General features: G+C 42.6%; 1 protein-coding gene across 1 annotated transcript in view; it reads left to right on the top strand.

Moving 5' to 3' along the window:
* Positions 1 to 22,076, top strand: part of lama1 (laminin, alpha 1) — a 286,034-nt gene that overhangs the window by 104,843 nt on the left and 159,115 nt on the right. The window contains exons 5-12 of the mRNA XM_048529540.2: positions 4,503 to 4,682; positions 5,159 to 5,248; positions 9,411 to 9,528; positions 11,621 to 11,799; positions 12,066 to 12,171; positions 14,861 to 15,021; positions 17,637 to 17,777; positions 21,324 to 21,497. Coding sequence (XP_048385497.1) covers positions 4,503 to 4,682; positions 5,159 to 5,248; positions 9,411 to 9,528; positions 11,621 to 11,799; positions 12,066 to 12,171; positions 14,861 to 15,021; positions 17,637 to 17,777; positions 21,324 to 21,497 — 1,149 coding nt within the window. The remainder of the gene's footprint in view (positions 1 to 4,502; positions 4,683 to 5,158; positions 5,249 to 9,410; positions 9,529 to 11,620; positions 11,800 to 12,065; positions 12,172 to 14,860; positions 15,022 to 17,636; positions 17,778 to 21,323; positions 21,498 to 22,076) is intronic.

Below are 22,076 nucleotides of genomic sequence, written 5' to 3'. Positions count from 1 at the left end.
GTGAGTTTCTGCAGTGCATCTTGTAGATAATGCACATTGCTGCTACTGAGCGTCGGTGTTGGAGGGAGTGGATACTGATTGATGTGGTACCAATCAATGTGCTTTGTCCTGGATGCTGTCAAGCTGTTTGAGAGTTGTTGGAGCTGCACCCATAAAGGCAAGTGGAGGGTATTCTATCACGTCCCTGACTCATACCTTGTAGATGGAGGACAGACTTTGGGGAGTCAGGAGTTGAGTTACTCACCACAGTGCTCTGACCTGTCCTTGTAGCCGCTGTGTTTATGTGGTGAGTCCAGTTGAGTTTCTGGTCAATGGTAACTCCCAGGATGTTGATAGTAGGGATTCAGTGATGGTAACACCATTGAATGCCAAGGAATGGTGGTTGGATTGTTTCTTGTGGAGGTAGTTATTACCTGGCATTTGTGTGGTGCAAATGTCACTTGCCACTTGTCAGTCCAGGTCTGGGCGTTGGCCAGATTTTATTGCAATTGAACAGGGACTGCTTCAGTGTCTGAGGAGTCGTGAATGGTGCTGAACATGGCAATCAGCAGCAAACATCCCACTTCTGACCTTACGTTGGAACTAAGGTCATTGTTCAAGCAGATGAAGGTTGTTGGGGATAGGACGCCACCTTGCGGAATTCCTCCAGAGATGTCCTGGAGCTATGCTGACTGACCTCCAACAAGCTCCACCATCTTCCTATTTGTCGGGTATAACTCCAATCAGTAGAAAGTTTGCCCCTTGATAGCTACTGATTCCAGTTTTCCTCAGCCCAGTTTTCCTTGATGCCACACTCGGTCGAAGGCAGCCTTGATGTCATGGGCTGTCACTCTCACCTCACCTCTGGAATTCAGCTCTTTCATCCATGTTTGTGCCAAGGCTGTAATGGGATCAGGAGCTGAGTGGCCCTGGCAGAACCCAAACTGGGCATCACGGAGCAGGTTATTGCTGAGCAGGTGCTGCTTGATAGCACTGTTAATTACATCATTTTGCATCGAATGTTTTGTCAGTTGATCTCAGCCAGAACATGAACAGGAGAACAACAATGAATGGCCCAATCAAATATTGTGAACTTTGCAAGAATTCCTGCTCACTAACTCCTGACCCTTGTGGGTAACAGGTGTGGCACCTCATACATTGTCAAAATATTTACTGGTTCAACATTGAGGTTCTCACTGTATCATAGCAGAGAATCTGTCAGCACTCCAGAAATAAAAACTGGAGAACAGTTGCCTCTCATAATTTTGTAGACATCTATCAGGTATCCACTCAGCCACGATATTTCCAGTGAAAACAATCTTAGTCTTTCTAACATTTCCTCATAGCGAATGCCCTTGCCACCGGGCAACATCCTGGTGAACCTCCTCTGTATTCTTTCCAAAGTTTCCAGATCCTTCCAGTCATGTGGCAACCGAAACTGCACACAATACTCCAAATGCAGCCTAACAAGGGTTTTGTGTCACTGCAACATGGTTTGCCAACTCTTGTACTCCACACCCCAGGCGATGAAGACAAGCATGCCATGTGCGTTCTTAATCACTTTGACCACCTGTGTTGCTACTTTAGGGATCTGTGGACCTGCACACCCAGATCCGTCTGTATGTTAATGTTCCTAAGGGTACTGGCAATTAACAGTATAATTCACACTTAAATTTGATCCTCCCAAAATGCATCGCCTCATATTTGACTGGATTAAAGTCCATCTGCCATTTCTGTGCCCAAGTTGCCAATCTGTCTATATCCTGTTGTATCCTTTCACAATTGTTGGCACTATCAGCAACTCCACCAATCTTCGTGTCATCTGCAACTTACTGATCAGAGCATGCACATTATCCTCTGGATCATTTATACATACTACAACAACAGAGGATCTAAGACTGATCCCTGTGGGACACCACTAATTACCGGTCTCCATTCTGAAAAACACCCTTCCCTCTGCTACCCTCTGTCTTCTATGACCAAGCCAGTTTTGTATCCATCTAGCCACCCCACCCCGAACCTCATGTGATTTTAGTTTTTGTACCAGTCTGCAATGTGGGACTTTGTCAAATGCCTGACTAAAGTCGATATTAACTGTATCCACAGCTCTCGGCTCATCAGTTATTTTTGTGGACTTCTGCAAAAAATTTGATCAGGTTGCCGAGACATGCGTATAAAACCGTGCTGTCAGTCGCTAACTAGTCCATTTTCTCCCAACTGTGCATATAACCTGCCCCTCAGTATCTTTGCCACAGAGGGCACCTATCATCTTGGTGTGGGACCAGGCTGTAGTCACGTGTGAGATGACACAGAGGTCTGCACTGAGAGGGGCACAGATATCTATGACCATTGTTCTAGGATGTCACAATCTCCTTCGACAATGGCCCTCAGTCATCTGCAGTCATTTCTCCCTTTGCCCATAGACCCTTCTCTTAGAGCAGGGCCTCATTCTCCATAATGCCCTTTGATTTCCTCTTCTACTCCTATAATGCCTGGTACTGTGCTCCTCCCCATGTCTAATGGCCCCAACTTCTGAGAATGCAGCTTCCATTCTTACCTCCACCCCTCCTAGTGGATGTCCAAGATGCCTATGTGATGCCAGAGGGGTGACTTCCCAACCCCCCTCCCCCCTCCGCACGTGCACACACACACACACACACACGTAATGGGCCGCTGTAATTCCAACCACACAGACAAGGGAAATGCAAGAATCTAAAGGTAACGTGGCCACAGTCCTAGAGGACCATAGGACTGCTCTCTCAATAGAGAGAGAGGGAGACGATTGAGGACCACCGCACCTCAGGCGAGGGCTGAAGTTGAGAAGAAGGGACCTTCATGGTAACCTCAGCCAGTGCACGTATTAAATGCACACTGTTAGCATCACTGTGCTGTATGTCACAAGCCAGCTGGGCTGATGCTATAGGATGATCTTTTTTCAATAGATACAACCTGATGGTGCTCTTTCCTTATGGGTTCAGCCTAGCAAGATGTCGGGAAGTCACATTAGGCCCTGCACTTTGTACTGAGGTGCTGCTTTGGTAGACAATACTGTTCTTACGCTGAGTTTGCTGCATGTCTGTCTTATCCATCAGTGACTATGGTCTGACCCTGTGAATTCCCAGCAAGCTCTCTTATTTACATATGAATGTACTGAATATCAATCTTCATATCTATGATCTCTTATTCTGTGTTTCCGTGCTCCCTTCTTGGAGTCTGTAACATGTGACTGCTTGTGTCTGAGACACAACATTTTGTACACCACCAGATTGCTAACATGTATGTTCTCATTATCCTACATCCATCACCAAGCCCCAAAATAGTCTTCACCTGCTGCTCTGAAGCACGAAACAGCTCAGCACTGCAGCCTCTAGGAAGGTTCCAGGCATTGCAGAGGTGGGTTTTTACCGAGCCCTTAACTTTGTTCGTTTGTCTGCTTAGGAGCGAGGACGACTTTGGCAACATTGTTTCCCCCCTCCATCAGAAAAGTTGGAGTTTTCTGGCTACCTACCTCCGTTCCAGTCCGATCCAGGCCTTTGAAAATTGGGCCCAAAATAATAAATCCACAGATTTTGAGTTGAATGTGGACTTTTTTTTAGATTAGATTTCCTACAGTGTGGAAACAGGCCCTTTGGCCCAACAAGTCCACACCACCCCTTGAAGCATCCCACCCAGACCCATCCCCCTATAACCCACACACCCCTGAATATTGTGGGCAATTTAGCACAGCCGATCCACCTAGCCTGCACATCTTTGGACTGTGGGAGGAAACTGGATAACCTGGAGGAAACCCATGCAGACGTGGGGAGAATGTGCAAACTCCACACAGACAGTTGCCTGAGGTTGGAATTGAACCTGGGTTCCTGGCGCTCTGAGGCTGCAGTGCTAACCACTGAGCCACTGTGCCACCCCTTAAAGACTTAAAAGCATCCCTTAAGGATATACAGTTAGGAAAGGTGCCGATATTCAGAAGGTAGTATTAAAGATAGTCAGTGCACCATAAACCATACATGTCAGATATCAAGCACCAGACAAAAGATACTGCACATGCCTTTTGGAATTGGTGTGCTATCTGTACAGTTTATGCATTTCTGAATGACTTTCTGGATTTGTACTTATGAATCAGCACCCAGGTACCTAAGATGGTGCCATATGTGGTGACTTGTAAACATTGCACTGTACTCATGTGAGTACACATAACAGTAAAGCTAATTCTTCAGGTTTGATCAGCGGGTACACGTGAAGCATGTTATTTCTCTCACATTTTTTCTTTTCCTGCCATTCAGCCTTGCCCATGGCTTTTAAAACATTGATTGATGTGACCTAATAACTACCTCCGATTGAACCGTCACTTTTTTTTTAAACACAGGAATGAATCCTCCTCCATTCCTTGTTTGGAAAGGTCAGAAATTGAGGATCTTTCTTCTGGGAGGGAGGGAGTGAATAGCAACGTGTATTTTTTGATAAGAATGTGTTAAATTCAGCTCTGTCCTCCACAGTCACAATACCACTGTCTCCATTCACAGATTCACACATCCCTGATCAATGGCAGGCCCAGTGCTGATGACCCTTCCCCCACTTTGTTGGCATTTACCTCGGCTCGTTACATCCGTCTCCTCCTTCAGCGCATCAGAACACTCAATGCTGACCTCATGACCCTTGGCTTCCGTGACCCTCGGGAAGTTGATCCAATTGTCACACGCAGGGTAAGGACAACTGAACCATTAAAGGCCATTTCTTTTTTTTTTGTTGACGCGGCTCTTATCCCTGTGGAGAAAGCGGACTCATTATTTTAACTTTTTGGTTAAGAATTGTCCTTCTACATTGCTTTGCAGTGCTTTATAGCTTGTTTAAAACATTTGCCTTTCTCCATAGTGTTGAAACTTTGTGGATTATGGTAGACAATTGTCCCTTAAAGTAAGATGTTTCCATTTGTGTATTTAAACCCGCCAACCTGTTGCTATCACTAACTACAAAACTTAGACTGACTTTTTGCTGAAGTAACTCATTTAGAAGTGTTCTTGCCATAGCTCTGTTTCAAGGAAACTTAATTTTCAAATGCATGTATTACATAAATGTAAAGCTCATGTTTGTGTGTTCTGTGAATTGAGGAACTGAATGTGGTGAGTCACAGGGAATACTAAAAGGTTTAAATGTACATCTGGTTTATTTTCTTGTACAGTATTACTACTCCATCAAGGACATCTCTGTTGGAGGCATGTGTATCTGTTACGGTCATGCACGTAGCTGTCCGTGGGATGAAACACTAATGGTTCGTAACTGATTTAATTCCACCAAAAAGTTAGTGCGTGTGTAACATTGTGCAGTCGTCAAAACTGAACACAAACTAAAGATGATCAATTGTGAATAATTGTGTCAAGTGGGTGGCATTTTTGAACTGGCATACCTTGGTCAAATCGTTACCCAATCTCGTCCTTTATACAAACCAAAAGAGCTGCGGATGCTGTAAATCAGGAACAAAAACAAAGTTGCTGGAAAAGCTCAGCAGATCTGGAGTTCTGAGGAAGGGTCACCGGACCCGAAACGTTAACTCTGTTTTCTTCTCCACAGATGCTGCCAGACCCGCTGAGCTTTTCCAGCAACTTTGTCTTTTCTCCTCCTTTATACCTGTAGTTATTCCTCTGCAAGCAGTGGAACAAAGATGTAAAGTCAGAGAAAGGTTATGGCACAGAAGCATCATGCCTGCACCAGTTAAGATGTTTAGAGTTAATCCCATTATTCCAATATGACCCAATTTCTTTGGATTCTTGCTCGTGCAGAATGCATTGAAGGTAACATGCTCACCCTACAGGAAAGAGGGAGTCAGCACTCGGGCAAAGATGGCAGAATTGCAACAATACAACCATTGTGACGACTAATTTCAAGTGGGGCAGAGATAATGTCCCTGTCACTGGGGTGGGCAGAGTCAGATGTCGGGACCACCCAAAATCCATCCCATTCCAGTCAATTAAATCCCATCTTCTCTGCTGTTGTGGGAGCTGATGTTGATGCTGTGGAGGTGGAATGTGATGCCAGGCCTTCTCACATCTTCATTTCAGGCAAAACTGCAGAGAAAACCCAGTTTTAATTTATTTTGAAGAATAGAACATTGAATAAGGAAATGGTTACAAGGAACTGTTGGTTTCAGTTTCCCTTCTCCTCGTGGGACATCTTGTTTCATTAGTGTTGCTGTGTAAATGTAAGTTGTTATTGCTCAGCGTAATCTACTTAAAGTAACTCAGGTTACCAGTTTAACCCGAAGGAAACATTGCTTGCTCAAGATGCTTCTCTAATATTGTTGTATATCGTGCCACAGAATTTTTTAAATAGTGAGCTGTTGTTTAAGTCTCCCATTATTAATTACCATAAGCAAACCAAGGACAGGAGTAGGCTCTTGTGCTCTTTCAGACTGTTCTGTCATTCAATCCCTCCGAATGAATTTGTAATTTTGGCTTGTTATGATCAGTCTTTCCTAGATGATCCTTTACTAGTCTAATAACTTGATAATAACATACAAAGTCAGAAGCCACACAACACCAGGGTACAGTTCAACAGGTTTATTTGAAATCATTAGCTCTTGAAGCACTACTCCTTCGTCAGGTGAAATATCTCCTTCTCAGTCCAGTTTAGCTAGTTTAGTCTTCACATTTGACATCCTTACATGTCATTATCTGCATTTAAAATATGAATTTAAGCTCATCAGCCGTTTCATCACTGTTACCTAGGGATTTCTTCGCTGTGGAGCCATTAATTAATCTGGAATCGCATCACTAGATCTAGAGCCATTCCCTGATTGGCTCTAGAATGTGCTGTTCTAAGAAACTGCCCTCCAAAAACTCCATGAGCCCATCTTCCAGTGACCCTTTCATCAATCCCATTCATCCAATCTATTTGTGGATTAAAACGTCCCATGATTACTGCTACACCTTTCTCACAAGCCCCCATTATTTCTCCCCGGATGCTCCACCTTGCTGTTAGGACATACGCAGACTATGCTCAGATTCTTACATTTGATATTTATCTCTATTTGAACTGATTCTACAGCTTGATATTTAAACCTAAGGCTATCTCTCATTATTGTACTAATACCATCCTTCATTAACAGAGCGATATCATCATCTTGCCCTAGTTTCTTGTTCTTCTGAACTATCCAATATTCTTGAATATGCAAGTGTCAGTTCTGGTCATCTTGCAGCCAGATCTCTTTAATTGCAATCAAGTCACACACATTTGTATCTATTTGAACTGATTTATCCATTTTGCTACAAATGCTGCACATAATTGCATATAGAGTTTTTACTCTTGTTCTTTTAGTAATTTTTGCCAATTCTGGCCTTATTTACTGGTGTAGTCTTAAATTTGTATGCTCTGTCACACTTTTGCAGCCTCCCTATTAGCATTTTACATAGTTTTACCTTACTATTCCCTTGGTCTTTCCAGTTAACCTACCGGATTCTTGGTCATATTGTCCCACCTTCCCACTGTTTCAGATACAGCCCTCTTTACCACCCTAGTTAAATAACTTGCTGAACAGCTCCCATTTTCCCAACACTGAGCCAATGTCCAATAAATCCAACCCCTTGTTCCAATACTGTTGTTTGAGCCTCTAAATCAAATCTCTGATGCTAATGACAAAATTATTTATCCATGGTTTGCTTTTGTTCCAAAAGTAGAAATTATCCATTAAATCAGTGTAACATATTACAATATCATGAATACCTAACATATGGTGAAAATTAAATTGTTTCTTCCAATGCTGTGCAATACTACAGTCACAATTGCAGGATTGACCCTATTTTCAGCAATCTTTGTTTTACCCGACATGTTATGAACCAGCACTGGATCAACTGGCAAAAATTATGTACTTCAAATACCAGAAGTGTTGTTGTAGTCTCTGCAATGTTCAATTTGTCAGCTGAGGGTTCGAGTGAAAATGCTGTCTGCCAGTAAGTTTTATTTAACGCAAAGTTGCGTTATTATTTAAGTGGTGTATGCTGTAAATAAAGTATAACAGTGATGTGTATACCCCCTGCATTATGTTTCTATTATTTAGTATGTATTTTTACATTTTTTTTTAACTTCTTGATTATTGGAATCTATGATCAACCTGCACCCTCCTGGTCCCGTAGGTGTCAGTTAACAAAAGGTTTGCTGTACTACATGTCGAACATGTGGCCCAAAGGGTTTTCCCATCATTTCCAGCCCCTGGGTTTTCTGAGGCTAAAGGATCTTAGACAGTGGTCTTCCACCACTGTCCCTTTTCAGCAGCATCAGCAGACTGCCCTGAGCCTTGGTCAATGCCAATCTTCAGTGCTGGGTCATGGACAACACTGATGCACTGGAACAACAGCAAGTTTTGGCTACTTGGCTCATAGGCTGGATTGCTGGGCTCCTTACAAGAGAAGCATTTTTGACAGTGAGCTCTTTTACTTCAAATAGTTCACTTTACGGGCCAAATAGAGTCTCGAGCAAACACCTTGCTATATTTAAGTGTAAGTTATCAAGCAAAGTAGCACTGCAGTTCTGACAGGCAGGAAATATCGTATTACCACTTTGACTAGTGGCAAAACCGCAGACTTTAACGATCAGTTACAGTTTCCCAGTGTCAAAAGTCTTCCACACAATTAGGTGCTCGCGCAATACAAGGAAAGAATGACTGGCTACATATTGAAGATTAGCCCAACGTAAGAACATTTTGATCGAGGTTGCAATATGATAGAGTGAAATACCATTCCAAGCCCTCCCTCAGTATTTCCACTTAGTCTGGATTAGATTTAGCCAACCCAAATCCCAGTGCACAAAGCAAAAATAAAAATATATGATCTGGGTTTCAAGGAGGCCTCTGAAATGTTGAACTGAGTTGATTAAAGAAATATACACAGTCCAAAGTGCTATTGAATTGAGCAAAGTTGACAGTGTTTTAAAATTCCAAATTCCTTTGCATTGAGCCACTGACCTGATATCTAATCTCTACTCCACTCTAATCTTGCCCCTTTTGGCCATTGAAATAACCTTGAGAAAGCTTTGCTTTCTGTGGGCTGTTTAAACATCACAGAAATGTGTTTCTTTTCCCTTCCCCATTCAGAGACATGAGCATGGACTCGAACAAACCAGGACCATCTGTTTGGCACAAGCTTTTTACAGTCACATGCTGTTGATTAGTCAGCGTTTGTAGAGTTGAACTTCGACACAAGTTGATCTCTATAAAGTCACTGCATTTAGACTCAGTGCATAGAATCAGTTTACAAGGTACCTGACTGAGGAGCAAATAACCGAATACCTGCTCAGCAGCTCTTCAATTATGGCTCCCAGTTTAGGTTCTGCCTTAATATTTAGTTCCTTTTTCTGCTGAGTTGTTTGAAACTGAGAATACTTTTAAAATCAAGGAAAGTAATGCTTTCTCTTTTTTTCTGAAAAAAAATCTTTTTCTATAGAGATTGCAGTGCCAATGTGAACACAATACCTGTGGGGAGAGCTGCAGTGAATGTTGCCCTGGTTACCATCAGAAACCATGGCAGTCTGGAACCTTTGCTTCTGACAACACTTGTGAGAGTAAGTAAATATATCTCAATGCATTTAGTAGAAGGCAGAGACGATAGGTGACACATCTCCTATTTCAAGGATTGATGTTGGGCTTTTTGTCATTTATATAAATGATTTGCATGTGAGTTTAGGAGATATGGTTGGTAGGTTGTCAGATGATGCCAAAATAGGTGGCGTAGTCGACAGCGAAGGAAATTATCTCACTAGAGTACAATGCGAACTTGATCAGATGGGCCAATGGGCCAAGGAGTGGCAGATGAAGTTTAAATTAGATAAATGTGAGGTGTTCCATTTTGGTAAGGCAAACCAGGGCAGGATTTTGTACCGTTAACGGTAGGACCCTGGGGAGTCTTGCTGAGCAAAATGACCTGGGGGTACAGGTGTACAGTTCCTTGAAAACAGAGTCACAAGTGGACAGGATGGTGAGGAAGGGATTTGGCACACTTGCCTTCATTGATCAGAACATTGAGCGTAGGAGTTGGGACATCATGTTGCAGCTGTGCAGGACATCAGTGAGGCCACTTTTAGAACACTGTGCACAATTCTGGTCGCCTTTCTATAGGAAGGACACTGTTAAATTTGAGAGCGTGCAGAAAAGATGTTGCCAGGGTTGGAGAGTTTGAGCTATAAGGAGAGACTGAATAGGCTGGAGCTATTTTCCCTGGACCATTGGAGGCTGAGGGTGACATTGTGGAGGTTTATAAAGGCATGAAGGGCATGGACAGGGTGATTGGCCAAGGTCTTTATCTTAGGGTGGGGGTCCAAAACTGCCCCAAACATAAGTTTGAAATGAGAGGGGAAAGACTTAAAAAGGACCTGAGAGGTAACATTTTCAAGCAGAAGGTAGTGCATGTATGGGGCATGCTGCTAGAGGATGTAGAGGAGGCTGGTACAATTACAACATTTAAAAGGCATCTCGATGGGTAAGTGAATAAGAAGGGTTTAGAGGGATATCAACCAAATGCTGGCAAATGGGACAAGATCAGATTGGGATGCTTGATCAGCGCAGATGTGTTGGACCGAAAGGTCTGCTTCCCTCCTGAATGACACTATAAATCTTTAACAGCCCTCCACTAAAGCAGTCAGGAAGTGTACATACTCAGTCTCGGTCAGATTTGTGCAGTTCACCAGCTTGGCAAAGGCCGAAGAATCATCAGACAGTGGCCCTTCCTCAAAGGTGTTTCATCCTTTCATTGAAAGAGAAGTAATTTAAAGTTGATGCTAACCCATTTTCCCCACCCTCCCAACCATCACCGACTTGGCTACCCACCTGCCACTCCCATGATTATAAGGCCTGCTTATTGCTGCTGATATGCCCTTCTGGCCTGGCCTAACCTCATCTTACCCAGCGCCCCCGTTCCCAGTGACTTTCAACTCTTGACTCACCTAGTCCCACTTCTCTGCAGCAGATTGCTCCTCTTCAGACAATGTACCAATTCCCTACCTAATGCTGTGATGGGACCGCAGTGATTCAACTAGAGTAGTAGAATGAATGATGGCCCAGCCAGCAACATCCACATCTCGTGAATGAATTTTTAAAAAATATTCTGCCCCCTCCTCACTCGGCAGTTGCACTGGAGATTCTAATATAACAGTTCTTCTCCATTAACGGCTCTCGGTTTTGTCATTCACTAGCAAATGGTGTTCTCTGGTTCTCCAACCTTCCAGCAATGACTGGACCAAAGTCTCTGCTTCTGGACTGTACTCTCTTGTTTGACGCAGTGTGAAAATCCAGATCAATTGCTGACCCCTCTCTGATCAGGTTAGCAATGCCTTTGCACCCCCCCCCCCCCCACCCCCACCCCCAAACAAAAACTACTATTTTCCTTTGTTTTGCGAAAAAGAAGCTGTACTGTGGTCATTTTATAAAATGATAATGCCTTGATTGAGCCATGAAAAATTCAAACTTTTCAACTGTGTGATTGATATGTAGCTTGAAGATAATGGTAACTGTTCCGAAGAGTTTCTCATGCATCTCAGTGCTTGTACAGCTTTGATGGATCCATGATGTTTTTGGCAGATATTATTCGTTACTGAAATAGCCATCAGTTTGATTTGAGTCTGATAATAAAAGCATGTACCTCAATTGTATTTAAACCAGAGTGTAATTGCCATGACAAAGCAGAAGACTGTTACTATGACCAGAGTGTGGCTGATCGCAACCTGAGTTTGAACATACATGGTCAGTACAACGGTGGGGGTGTCTGTGTTAATTGTACGAACAACACTGCAGGCATCAACTGTGAGACTTGTATTGATGGCTTCTACAGACCTCACAAGGTAAATGTCATGTGATATAGAATCCTTCAGTCTCACTCATTTCCTTATTTAGCCAACTCGCTGCACTTACTGTTCCATTCTTTCAGCAATGTTGTGATATTAAAGCAATGTTTTTCAAATTTTAGAGGCATTATTTAAAATGTATTCACTTAAAATGTATTGATTTTTGTTTAAGTTTGGGGTGGCATTCAAGCTATTATTTTAACAGTGAAGATCTGAAAAAAGCAGAAGTTTGACTTGCTGATGATGTTGATATATTTATATAGGTCTCTCCTTTTGACTATGATCCTTGCTTACCGTGTGGCTGTAACCCAGCAGGATCTATAAATACTACTTGTGTGAAGGATGATAATCATGCAGTTATAGTACATGGTGAGTTGATTTTAAACGGGGTTTATTGGCTGTCTTTAATCTTCATGGGATGTAACCATTGCTGCCATTATGCTTTCCTAATTGTCCTTGCATAATTTATGATGGACTATTAACATGAACTGCTGCAGGCCATTTGGTACAGCAACATCCACATGTGCATTGGGGGAAGAAGTGCTGAATTTCGACCTAATGACATTAAGAGTGGTGATATAGTTGCGAGTCAAGATGAGTACATTGTTTGGCAGGAAATGTTTTGAAGATGATGATGCTGCCATACACTTGGAACCGTTTTCTAGATGGTTGAAGGGTTTGAGCTATAGGGAGAGGCTGATTGGCCAGCGCTGTTTTCCCTGGAGCATCAGAGGCTGAGGGGTGAGCTGATAGAGGTTTATAAAATCATGAGGGGCATGGATAGGGTAATAGCCAAGGTCTTTTCACCAGGGTAGGGGAGTCCAAAACCAGAGGGCATAGGTTTAAGGTGAGAGGGGAAAAATTTAAAAGGGACTGAAGGGGCAACTTCTTCACGCAAAGGTTGGTGTGTGTTTGGAATAAGCTGCCAGAGGAAGTGGTGGAGGCTGGTACAACATTTAAAAGTCTTCTGAATGGGTACATGAATAGGAAGGGTTTAGAGGGCTATGGACCAAACTCTGGCAAATGGTACTGAATTAATGTAGGATATCTGGTTCTGTTTCCGTGCTATAGCTGTCTATATCTCCACAGCTGTATGGTAAAGGTCACAGGTTTGCAAAGTACAAATGAAGGAGACTTGGTGATTTACTGCAGTGTATCTTGTAGATGGTACATTCTGCTACTACTGACCATCAATGTTGGAAGGAGCAAATGTCGATAGGGTGCCTATTAAGTGGCCTTGCCCGAACAGTATATGTTCATTGATAGATCCATTATATTTGCAGAGACTTTGTAAAAGGCCTAAAGATACAGTACCTGGCTGAATAATAGGAATAGGTGTAAGACCAGGGAATGATTATTCGACTGAGGCTAAAATATAGGTTTCAATGGCTCAAGCTCTCAAATACGTCCCCAAATCTCTTATACTTTATTCCACACTTGACTTAACTGTTTCCATCCCACATGTTAGTCAGGCAGTGCATAAATTAACTGATTTGATTTTTTATTGGATTTTGTGTTTACTGTTATGTGTACCAAAATACAGTGAAAGGCTTTGTTTACGAGCAGTACGGGCAGATCACTGGAAGTCAAGGCTGTACGAATCACAACAGACTTAGAGGCGTACAGGTTACATTGCAGGTTACATTATTTGAGGCTAGAGTCCATTCAACTGTCTGATAACAGCCAGGAAGAAGCTGTTCCTGAACCTGCCTGTGTGAGAGTTCAGGCTTCTGTACCTTCTGCCTGATGGAAGAGGTTGTAGGGGGTCATTACCAGGGTGTGATGGGTTCCTAATGATATTGGCTGCCTTTCCACAGCAGTGAGCCATGTAAATCCAGTCCATGGATGGAAGGTTGGCTTCCGTGATGGTCTGCGTTATGCACACAACCTTCTGTAGTTCCTTAGGGGGACAGTGTGGTTGCCACACCAGGCTGTTATGCTCCCGGGCAGCTTGCTTTCATTGGTGCATCTGTAGAAGTTGGTGAGGGGTCTTATGGACATGCCAAATTTCCTGAGCCGCCTGAGGAAGTAGAGGCGTTGTGATCCTCTTGACCGTTGCATCTACATGGGAAGTCCAGGACAGGCCATCAGTTATAGTCACTCTGAGGAACTTGATGCTGTTCACCCTCTCAACCTCAGTCACAGTGATGTAGATGGGGGCATGTTCTCCTCCTTTCTTTCTGAAGCCAATGATCAGTTCTTTAGTTTCAAGAGACAGATTGCTTTCAATGCATCACATCACCAAGCCCTCTATCTCCTTTCTGTGTTTTGACTCAGCATTGTTTGATATCCATCCTATTACGGTGGTGTTATCAGCGAACGTGTAGATGGTGTTCATTTGGAATTTGACAACACAGTCATGGGTGTACAGGGAATAGAGTTGCGGGCTGAGGACACATCCTTGGGGAGTTCCAGTGTTGAATGTTATTGTGGAGGAGGTGCAGTTACCTATCCTCACTGATTGCAGCCCATGGGTCAGGAAGCTGAGGATCCAATTGCAGACAATGGAGCTGAGACCAAGGTCACGCAGTTTTGAGATCAATCTGGAGGGGATAATGGTGTTGAAGGCAGAGCTGTAGTCAACAAGCAGCAGTATGAGGTAGGTGTCTTGGTTGTGCAGATGTTCCAGGGATGAGTGCAGGACTAGGTGGACCTGTTATGTTGGTAGGCAAACTGTAGGGGATCAAGGCAGGATGGAGACTGGAATTGATGTGGACCATGACCAGCCTTTGGAAGCACTTCATGATGATTGAGGTTAGAGCTATTGGACAGTAGTCATTCATGCACACTGCGTGTGTTTTCTTGGGTACAGAGATGCTGGTGGTCTTCTTTCAGCAGGTGGGGACTTTGACTTGTAGGAGGGAGAGGTTGAAGATGTTGGTGAATACCTCCACCCGCTGGTCCTCAAGGGATCTGCGTGCTTTGCCAGGGACACACAGATTTAGAATTGGATTTAGAACGTCCCTGCACCCGTTTTCTCTTGCATTACAAAGCTTTATTTTGATTGTAATGTACAGAAATATCCATTGATTTGCTTTCTAATTTTATTTTGTACTAGGTCTGTTCCCTGGTCAGTGCCATTGCCGAGAGGGTTATGCAGGGAAGACGTGCAGCCGTTGTGCTCTGGGTTTCAAGGGCTTTCCCGATTGTGCACGCTGTAACTGTAGTCTAGCTGGCAGCATCAATGATGACCCTTGTGCTGAGCCATGCCATTGCAAGGTTAGTCGATGCCGTCTGACAACGGCACATCTTCTTTACAATCCCTTTCAGTGAAAGAGAAAGTGTGTAAGTTTTGTCAAGAGCCGATGACATTTTATTATGAAAATGGACCAAGAGGAGAAAGCAGTGCCACGTTTTTGGGTTTTGGATTGGGAAATTGGAAATCTAATGGGCGTCCTCAACCATACACTGTGGTTTTTGACTTGATTTGCTTGTCCTCCAGTAATGGACAGTGGGAAGGGTCTCAGAGTCAAAAGGATGCTCTTGAGCATTGTAAGTTTACAAAACAGAGAGATAGTGAGGATACTCTGCAAGTTTAACCAATTTCCTTTTTAATTTGACTATTCCATTCATAAGATGTTAAAGAAAGAACTTCTGGGCAGAAATCAAAGTGCACGCCCTTTGTTACAGGGTTGGATTGATTGGAACGTCCATCTTCACTCCTCATGCCCTTCCTTTCCAAACAGAAATTCAAAGTCGAGATGTAAAATGGTTGATTTCTGATTCATTCCTGTATCCCAGCCTCTTCTTTTCCCAACCCCATAACGTTGATTTGTTTCCTGTGCAGACCAAAAAATGTTGGGCCACTAATTGGATGGAAACAATTTGGAACTGCTCAGTAACACCAATATTAGCTAATGAATCCCTGGGCATCCAGGAGAAGAAAGGATTAAATTGCTCACTGTTCAGAGGCTGGCTCAGTTAATGTCACAGGATTAGATTTGCTTGTAAACAAATGTTTCCGGAATGTCATCATTCTAAGGGCAATGTGCAAGTAGTCAGAAAATGTTTGAAATGCCCACAGGACAATCAGTGCTGTACCATAATTTAATTATACTTCATCAACTTGTAATGTACAGAGAAGTTAAAGGGTTTATTTATTCACTCATGAAACTGGTGCACAGAAGACCAGTTTAGCAGAAGGACAGCTTTTGGCCAGTCCGCATGAATGTTGACCCCACTCTGAAACTTTGTGCATCACACATCTTTTTGCTTCAATAAGGACAGAGTTTTCTCAGGCTCTTTTGTCAGCCCTACAGAAAAATATTTATGTTTTGTAAACGCTAAAACCCGTCATGTGGAGCAGTCGACTTCAAAGCCATCCAGACATGTGTTCGACACGTCTTGTCAGCCTTAGCTCAGTGAACCTCACAGGTTGGAGCATTTCGGATTCAAAACACTTTGAGTGCAGCACTGAGGGAGTGCTGTGCTATAATCTGAATGAGACACTGATCTGACATATTACCAACTTCTGTAAGAGATGCCGCTGTAGAGGTACAGACGAGATGGTCCTGGGGTTGTGACCAATATTTAGTCCTGAATCTAACAAGTTGAAAAACTGCCAGCCATTACTTTCTGACTATTTGGGAGCTTGCTGTGCAATAATTGATGCTGTGTTTTTCTACAATCCACAACGGCAGCTTCACCTCATCGGTTGTCAAGTGAGTTGGGTTACCCTGGGGTGCTGCTACATGATTCTGTCCAGTTGGAAGTTCTTTCTTTGCCACAGGGTTGCTGCTGGGCAAGTCAATGCTAAAATTTGGTTCTTCACTAATGAGAGAGCAGTACTCAGAGGCATGCACCAGTACTCCCTTCAACACCCAGATAAAGCCTGCGGCCTAGTTTCTACTGAGCCTCAAGTCTTTCGCTTTGAGCAGAGATTGACAACTGGATAATGATGTTTACCCCATAATCTCTAGTGTACAGACTTTGTGTGATGTCTCATAGTTGGTCTGCTGTCTGCCTTTAAGAGACATTCCCATGGTATCATTACTGCATCATTACATTTGACCTGAGGGTACAAATATCTCAGACTCCATTTTAACCTGGATCTGTCTGATGCACAACAAGCTAATGAAAACATACTACACTTAGTAATCAGATAGCTGCAAAGTAGCCTATATGCTGAAGAGCATGTAACTATAATACCAGTATCTACCCAGAGCTGTATCTAATGCCTGTTGAATCATTCAATACCATCTTATAAGAACAAACAAAGAACAAAGAAAATCACAGCACAGGAACAGACCCATCAACCCTCCAAGCCTGTGCCGATCCAGATCCTCTATCTAAACCTGTCACCTATTTTCCAAGGATCTCTATCCCTCTACTCCCTGCCCATTCATGTATCTGTCTAGACACATCTTAAATGACGCCATCGTGCCCACCTCTACCACCTCTGCTGGCAACGCATTCCAGGCACCCACCACCCTCTACGTAAAGAACTTTCCACACGTTTCTCCCTTAAACTTTTCCCCTCTCACCTTGAAATCATGAACACTTGTGACAGCGGTGGGATGCCTAGTTCTTATGTTATGGGAGCTATGCAGCATTAGGTTTTAGTAACATCACAGGAAAGAAAGCCCAGGCCCTGATGGCAGTTTGGAAGTTACTATAAGCCTACATTATGAGTATAGTGACACTGAATATTCTCCTAACATCTCTGTCCAATGCTTCAATGGACGTTCCCAGTTGCATTTGACTGTGACAGCAATGTCTGATACCCTACTTTCACTGGTGGCTGTTGACGTTGTAAATGCTGCAGGTTATTTATGAATATGGTATGCACTTCCCACATTAATTCATGCTCAGACTAAAACAATTTTGAATTACAGAGAAACGTGGAGGGAGAAAACTGTAACCAGTGCAAGTCAGGGTTCTACAATCTGCAGGAGAGGAACCCTGAAGGATGCACAGAATGCTTCTGTTTTGGACTCTCTGGTGTTTGTGAAAGCATTTCCTGGTCCATTACACAGGTGAGTGGTGACTGGTTCATGATATGCCTGCAAAGGTTTTATTTACATTTCCCAAATAGGATAGCTCTCATTTCATTGGAAACAGATGAAGCTGGCTGTTTTAGGAGCTATTAGTAGTCCATCACAGTGTGTGTATTCCAAGCACCAGGAGAATTGTGCAATGTGCAGTTTAACTCTACTCTGCTTTTGAAAGGATTTTTACATGCCATTGGCATGGATTTGTAAACGATCGCTATGCTATATTACAGTAAATCAGCTCTGTGCTTCGAGTTGTCAGTTGCTCCATTGTAAAATTATTGTGCAAGGTTACACAGTCTATTAAATCTCTCTTTAAACCTTGAAACTGCACAGAAGAAAATTGCATGGCTTTTATAACAATTTCATTGTCTATAAATTGCCTGGTAATGTAGTGAATTGTTGTATCGGGTGTCTTGGACTTTATAAATGGGGATTTTTATTTTTCTTCTACACCCGGGATTTGATCATTAAACCTTAAGCAAGTCACTATTCCCAGCAAGTGGAATTAACTCCCGTGTCAGCACGAATCAGGAGGAAAGAATTTTCATTTTTAACTGAGCAGTAAGTTTCAGTTCAATTTAACCTGGATGGATTTTGTAGTAAGATGTCGCCTACTGTCTTGTTAGTGAAAATGAACAGTCTTTATTAGGCATAATTATTGTGGAGCCCTACAGAATTGGGCTCTAGTTCCATGTGATTGGTTGTTACCTTGATCTAACTCCTTATGTACATGCTCAGCAGCTATTAGAGTTAGAGATAATAATTAACTGTTTACTCCATAGATACTGGTTCCAGCTTACCAGTACACCATGCAGTTAATGCCCCCTCTAAGCTGAGCAGCACATTCATTTTCAAACTGTCACCTTTAAAATGAATAAATTGTTTCTCTCAAACTAGAATTTGTAAATCTTAATTAATGGCGTAAATGATAAATCTTAATTAATGACATAAATACAGTAAAACTCATCACTGCATCTCTCAATCTGACATGTTCTTTTTCTTCAAGACTCTGGAGCTTTTAAATTCCTTAGCCCTTCCTTCAATCTTTCAGCATTTCAGTCATGCAATCTATAGACAATGGAGTTAGGGTTGACTCTAACCCTAAAAATGTACCTTCCAACTTAAACAGCTATCATGAGCTACAGAAAAATGGTGACGCACTCAATTTCACTTCTCTTGAGAAGGGAAGGCTTGATTGGAGCAAAGAAGGATGAGAGGTGACTTGATAGAGGTGTACAAGATGATGAGAGGCATAGGTAGAGTGGATAGCCAGAGACTTTTTCCCAGGGCAGAAATGACTGTTGCGAGGGGACATAATTTTAAGGTGATTGGAGGAAGGTATAGGGGAGACACCAGAGGTAGGTTCCTTACACAGAGTGTAGTGGGCGTGGGGCATGTGCTGTAGGCAGTGGTAGTGGAGTCAGATACTTTAGAGACTTTTAAGTGACTCTTGGATGGGCACATGGAGGATAGTAAAATGTAGGGTATGCAGGGTAGATTGATCTTAGTAGGATAATAGGTTGGCACAACATCGTGGACCAAAGGGCCTGTCCTGTGCTGTACTGTTCTATGTTTTATGATGCGTGACCTGAAAGAGGGCTTCAAATTGATGAAAGATTTTGATAGGGTGGGTAGAGTGAGAATTTTCACCTTCTGGGAGAGAGTTCAACCAGAGGTCATCAGTGTAATGAAGAAATCCATGAAGGAATTTGGAAGAAACTTTTCCTGTAGTGAGTGGTTATAGGGAATAGGAGGAAGAAGGCAGCAAATAGTTTCCATGGTACACTTTGATGGGAAAAATTGGCAAGGAGTACAAGTGGAGCATAAACACCAGCATTGACTGTTTGGGCCGAATAGCCTGTTTCTGTCCCATAAATGCTATCCAATCCTATGTGATTGATTTTCTATGCCTTCTCTTTACTATTGGAGTATGCATTGTAATATGATACACAGTGGAGTTTCACCTGCATTGCATTGATTTATCAAACTGACAGTCAATCAATTTATAATTTCTGTCTTTAAATACTTTCCACGATCTCGCCTCCATAGCTGTCTGGTGTGGAAAATTTCAGACATCCTGAGAGAAATAAAGCCTTTATTTCTCAGTTTTAGATGTGTCCCCTTCTCCTGTAACTGTGTCCCAGAGATTAAAATTCACTCATTAATAGAAACATTTTCTCAACATTTACCCTTTGCAGCCCCCCCTCAGAATCTTATGTGTTTCAGTAAGACCGTCTCTCATTTTTCTCAATGCCCATGAATAAAGGCCGAACCTGCTTAACCATGTTAACATGGATATGCCTTGGGCAGTATGTGGGGATGAGGGCTTGAGGGCTTTATGATGTTTTATCCTTTAGAAGCTTCAATACCGTGTCAGTGCATGGAGGCACCTTTGCACCCAGCATTCATCACTTTCAGTCTGGGTTTTTCCAGTCATACATTCCAATAGATACCACTCTCATACGATCAAAGATACCAGGGCAGAGCCAAGAATTCTGCTGTCTCTGTACGCCTTCTCCACTGGGGAAACTGCAAACCATGATATGTCAAGAAAAACCAGATCAGTTAGGACCGTATTCACTGGGGTTTGGAAATATGAGGAGCGATCTCATAGAAACCTGCAAACCCTAACAGCGCTGGATAGGGTGAGTGCAAGAAGTATGTTCCCAATGACTGGGAGTCAAGAGCCAGGGTAAAAGCCTGAAGATACAGAATCAACCATTTAAATGAGATGGCGAGAAATTTCTTCAGCCATAGAGTGGTGAATCTGTGGAACTCATTGCCACAGAGCACAGTTGGAGCCAAAATATGAAATATTTTCAAGAAGGGGTTGAGTGAGATACGGTACTCAGGGCTAAATGGATCAAAGGGTACAGGGAGAAACTGTGACCCAGGTATTATCAGCCATGGTCATACTGAATGGCAGGGCAGGCTCAACGGGCTGAATGGCCTGTTCCACCTCCTTTTTTCTAGGGCCCTTTTGATCTACATTCGGCATGCCTGAATTCTTCTGGAACGTTTCCTGTGTAATTCAAACACTTCTCACAGCATTGAAATTAATGAGTAGAATCATGTCAGGCTAATCAAATGTTCCTTCCACTTGCATCAAGTGTCTCAGGAAACAAGTCAGGGACCAAAATTATTTTAATTTACTACATTGATGTTCACGTAAGTAAGCTCACCCATCCCCCTCCGACAATACCTGCACGTTAAACAACATTAAACGTGTGAAGGAACGAGGTGTGGCTCTAACCTTGTCCAATTTTGAATATTTGTTTCTCCAAAGAAATTATAATGATTACCTTTTCCAAGTTTCTCTTTAAGGCACAATTTTGTATAGTATTCAAGCACTTTCTTTTTGTAAATAAGGAATGTCACAGCAGTTTGCTCGAGATTATCATTTCATTTAATTTTCATCAACATTGTTGACCAACTCATGAATGACATTATTATATTTGTACTGTGCAGAATCTTATAAACTTGTAATGCGATGACAAATGTCACGCCACTGACATTTTTATTTTGAAGGTCATGGACGTTAATGGATGGCAAGTGACTGACCGTCAGGGTGTAAAGAGGGTGCAGACTTCTCAGAATTTGTCTGATGGCCCCAAACAAGTGAACATTAACAACACTGAGGCCAGACAGTCTCTGCCTGCTTTGTATTACTGGACAGCACCAGAACTGTACCTGGGTAATAAGGTAAACTAGCCTACTTTAAAAAAAATCATCTTTGCATTCCTAATTTCTAAATTCAAAGAAGAAACACGCTTTGAAATTATTGTCATGATAAGCCATTGAGAAAACTGTCATTAAAATTTCAGTTATTAAAAGTAGGACATAACTGTAGTGGGAAGGACAGTTCAACAATGGACATTCATACATACTTTGAATTTAGTAAAATATTTCAACATGCACACCAGGTGTCTATTTACTTCATTCATGGCTGCCACCATTTAGTAACCAAGGAAATGAATCAACACTCACTTGTTTCAAAGAATACTGGCACAAGGGACTGGGGATGAAGAGGGCATTTAATTCAGCATATTGTGCCTTCTCCTCAGGTAACTAAGTCCCTGGGCCGTGTACAGTCTTCCCACTTTATCACTGATTGAGGCTCTTAAGGGGTAATTAATGAATTAGTGACCAGTTAAGAGCATTAGGATATGGGGTGCAGCTGCCCTCTCCCCCCAACTCCTCAACTTTTCATAGCCAGCTCCTCCCCATGACCCTGCTCTGCAAAACCGACCTTGTCACGCCATCATTTATCTCTGGCCTGTG

The sequence above is a fragment of the Stegostoma tigrinum genome, chromosome 5 (assembly GCF_030684315.1).
Source record: "Stegostoma tigrinum isolate sSteTig4 chromosome 5, sSteTig4.hap1, whole genome shotgun sequence".
Taxonomy (NCBI): domain Eukaryota; kingdom Metazoa; phylum Chordata; class Chondrichthyes; order Orectolobiformes; family Stegostomatidae; genus Stegostoma; species Stegostoma tigrinum.
Note: the sequence above shows the minus strand (reverse complement) of the source record. Positions and strands in the feature narration are given on the sequence as shown.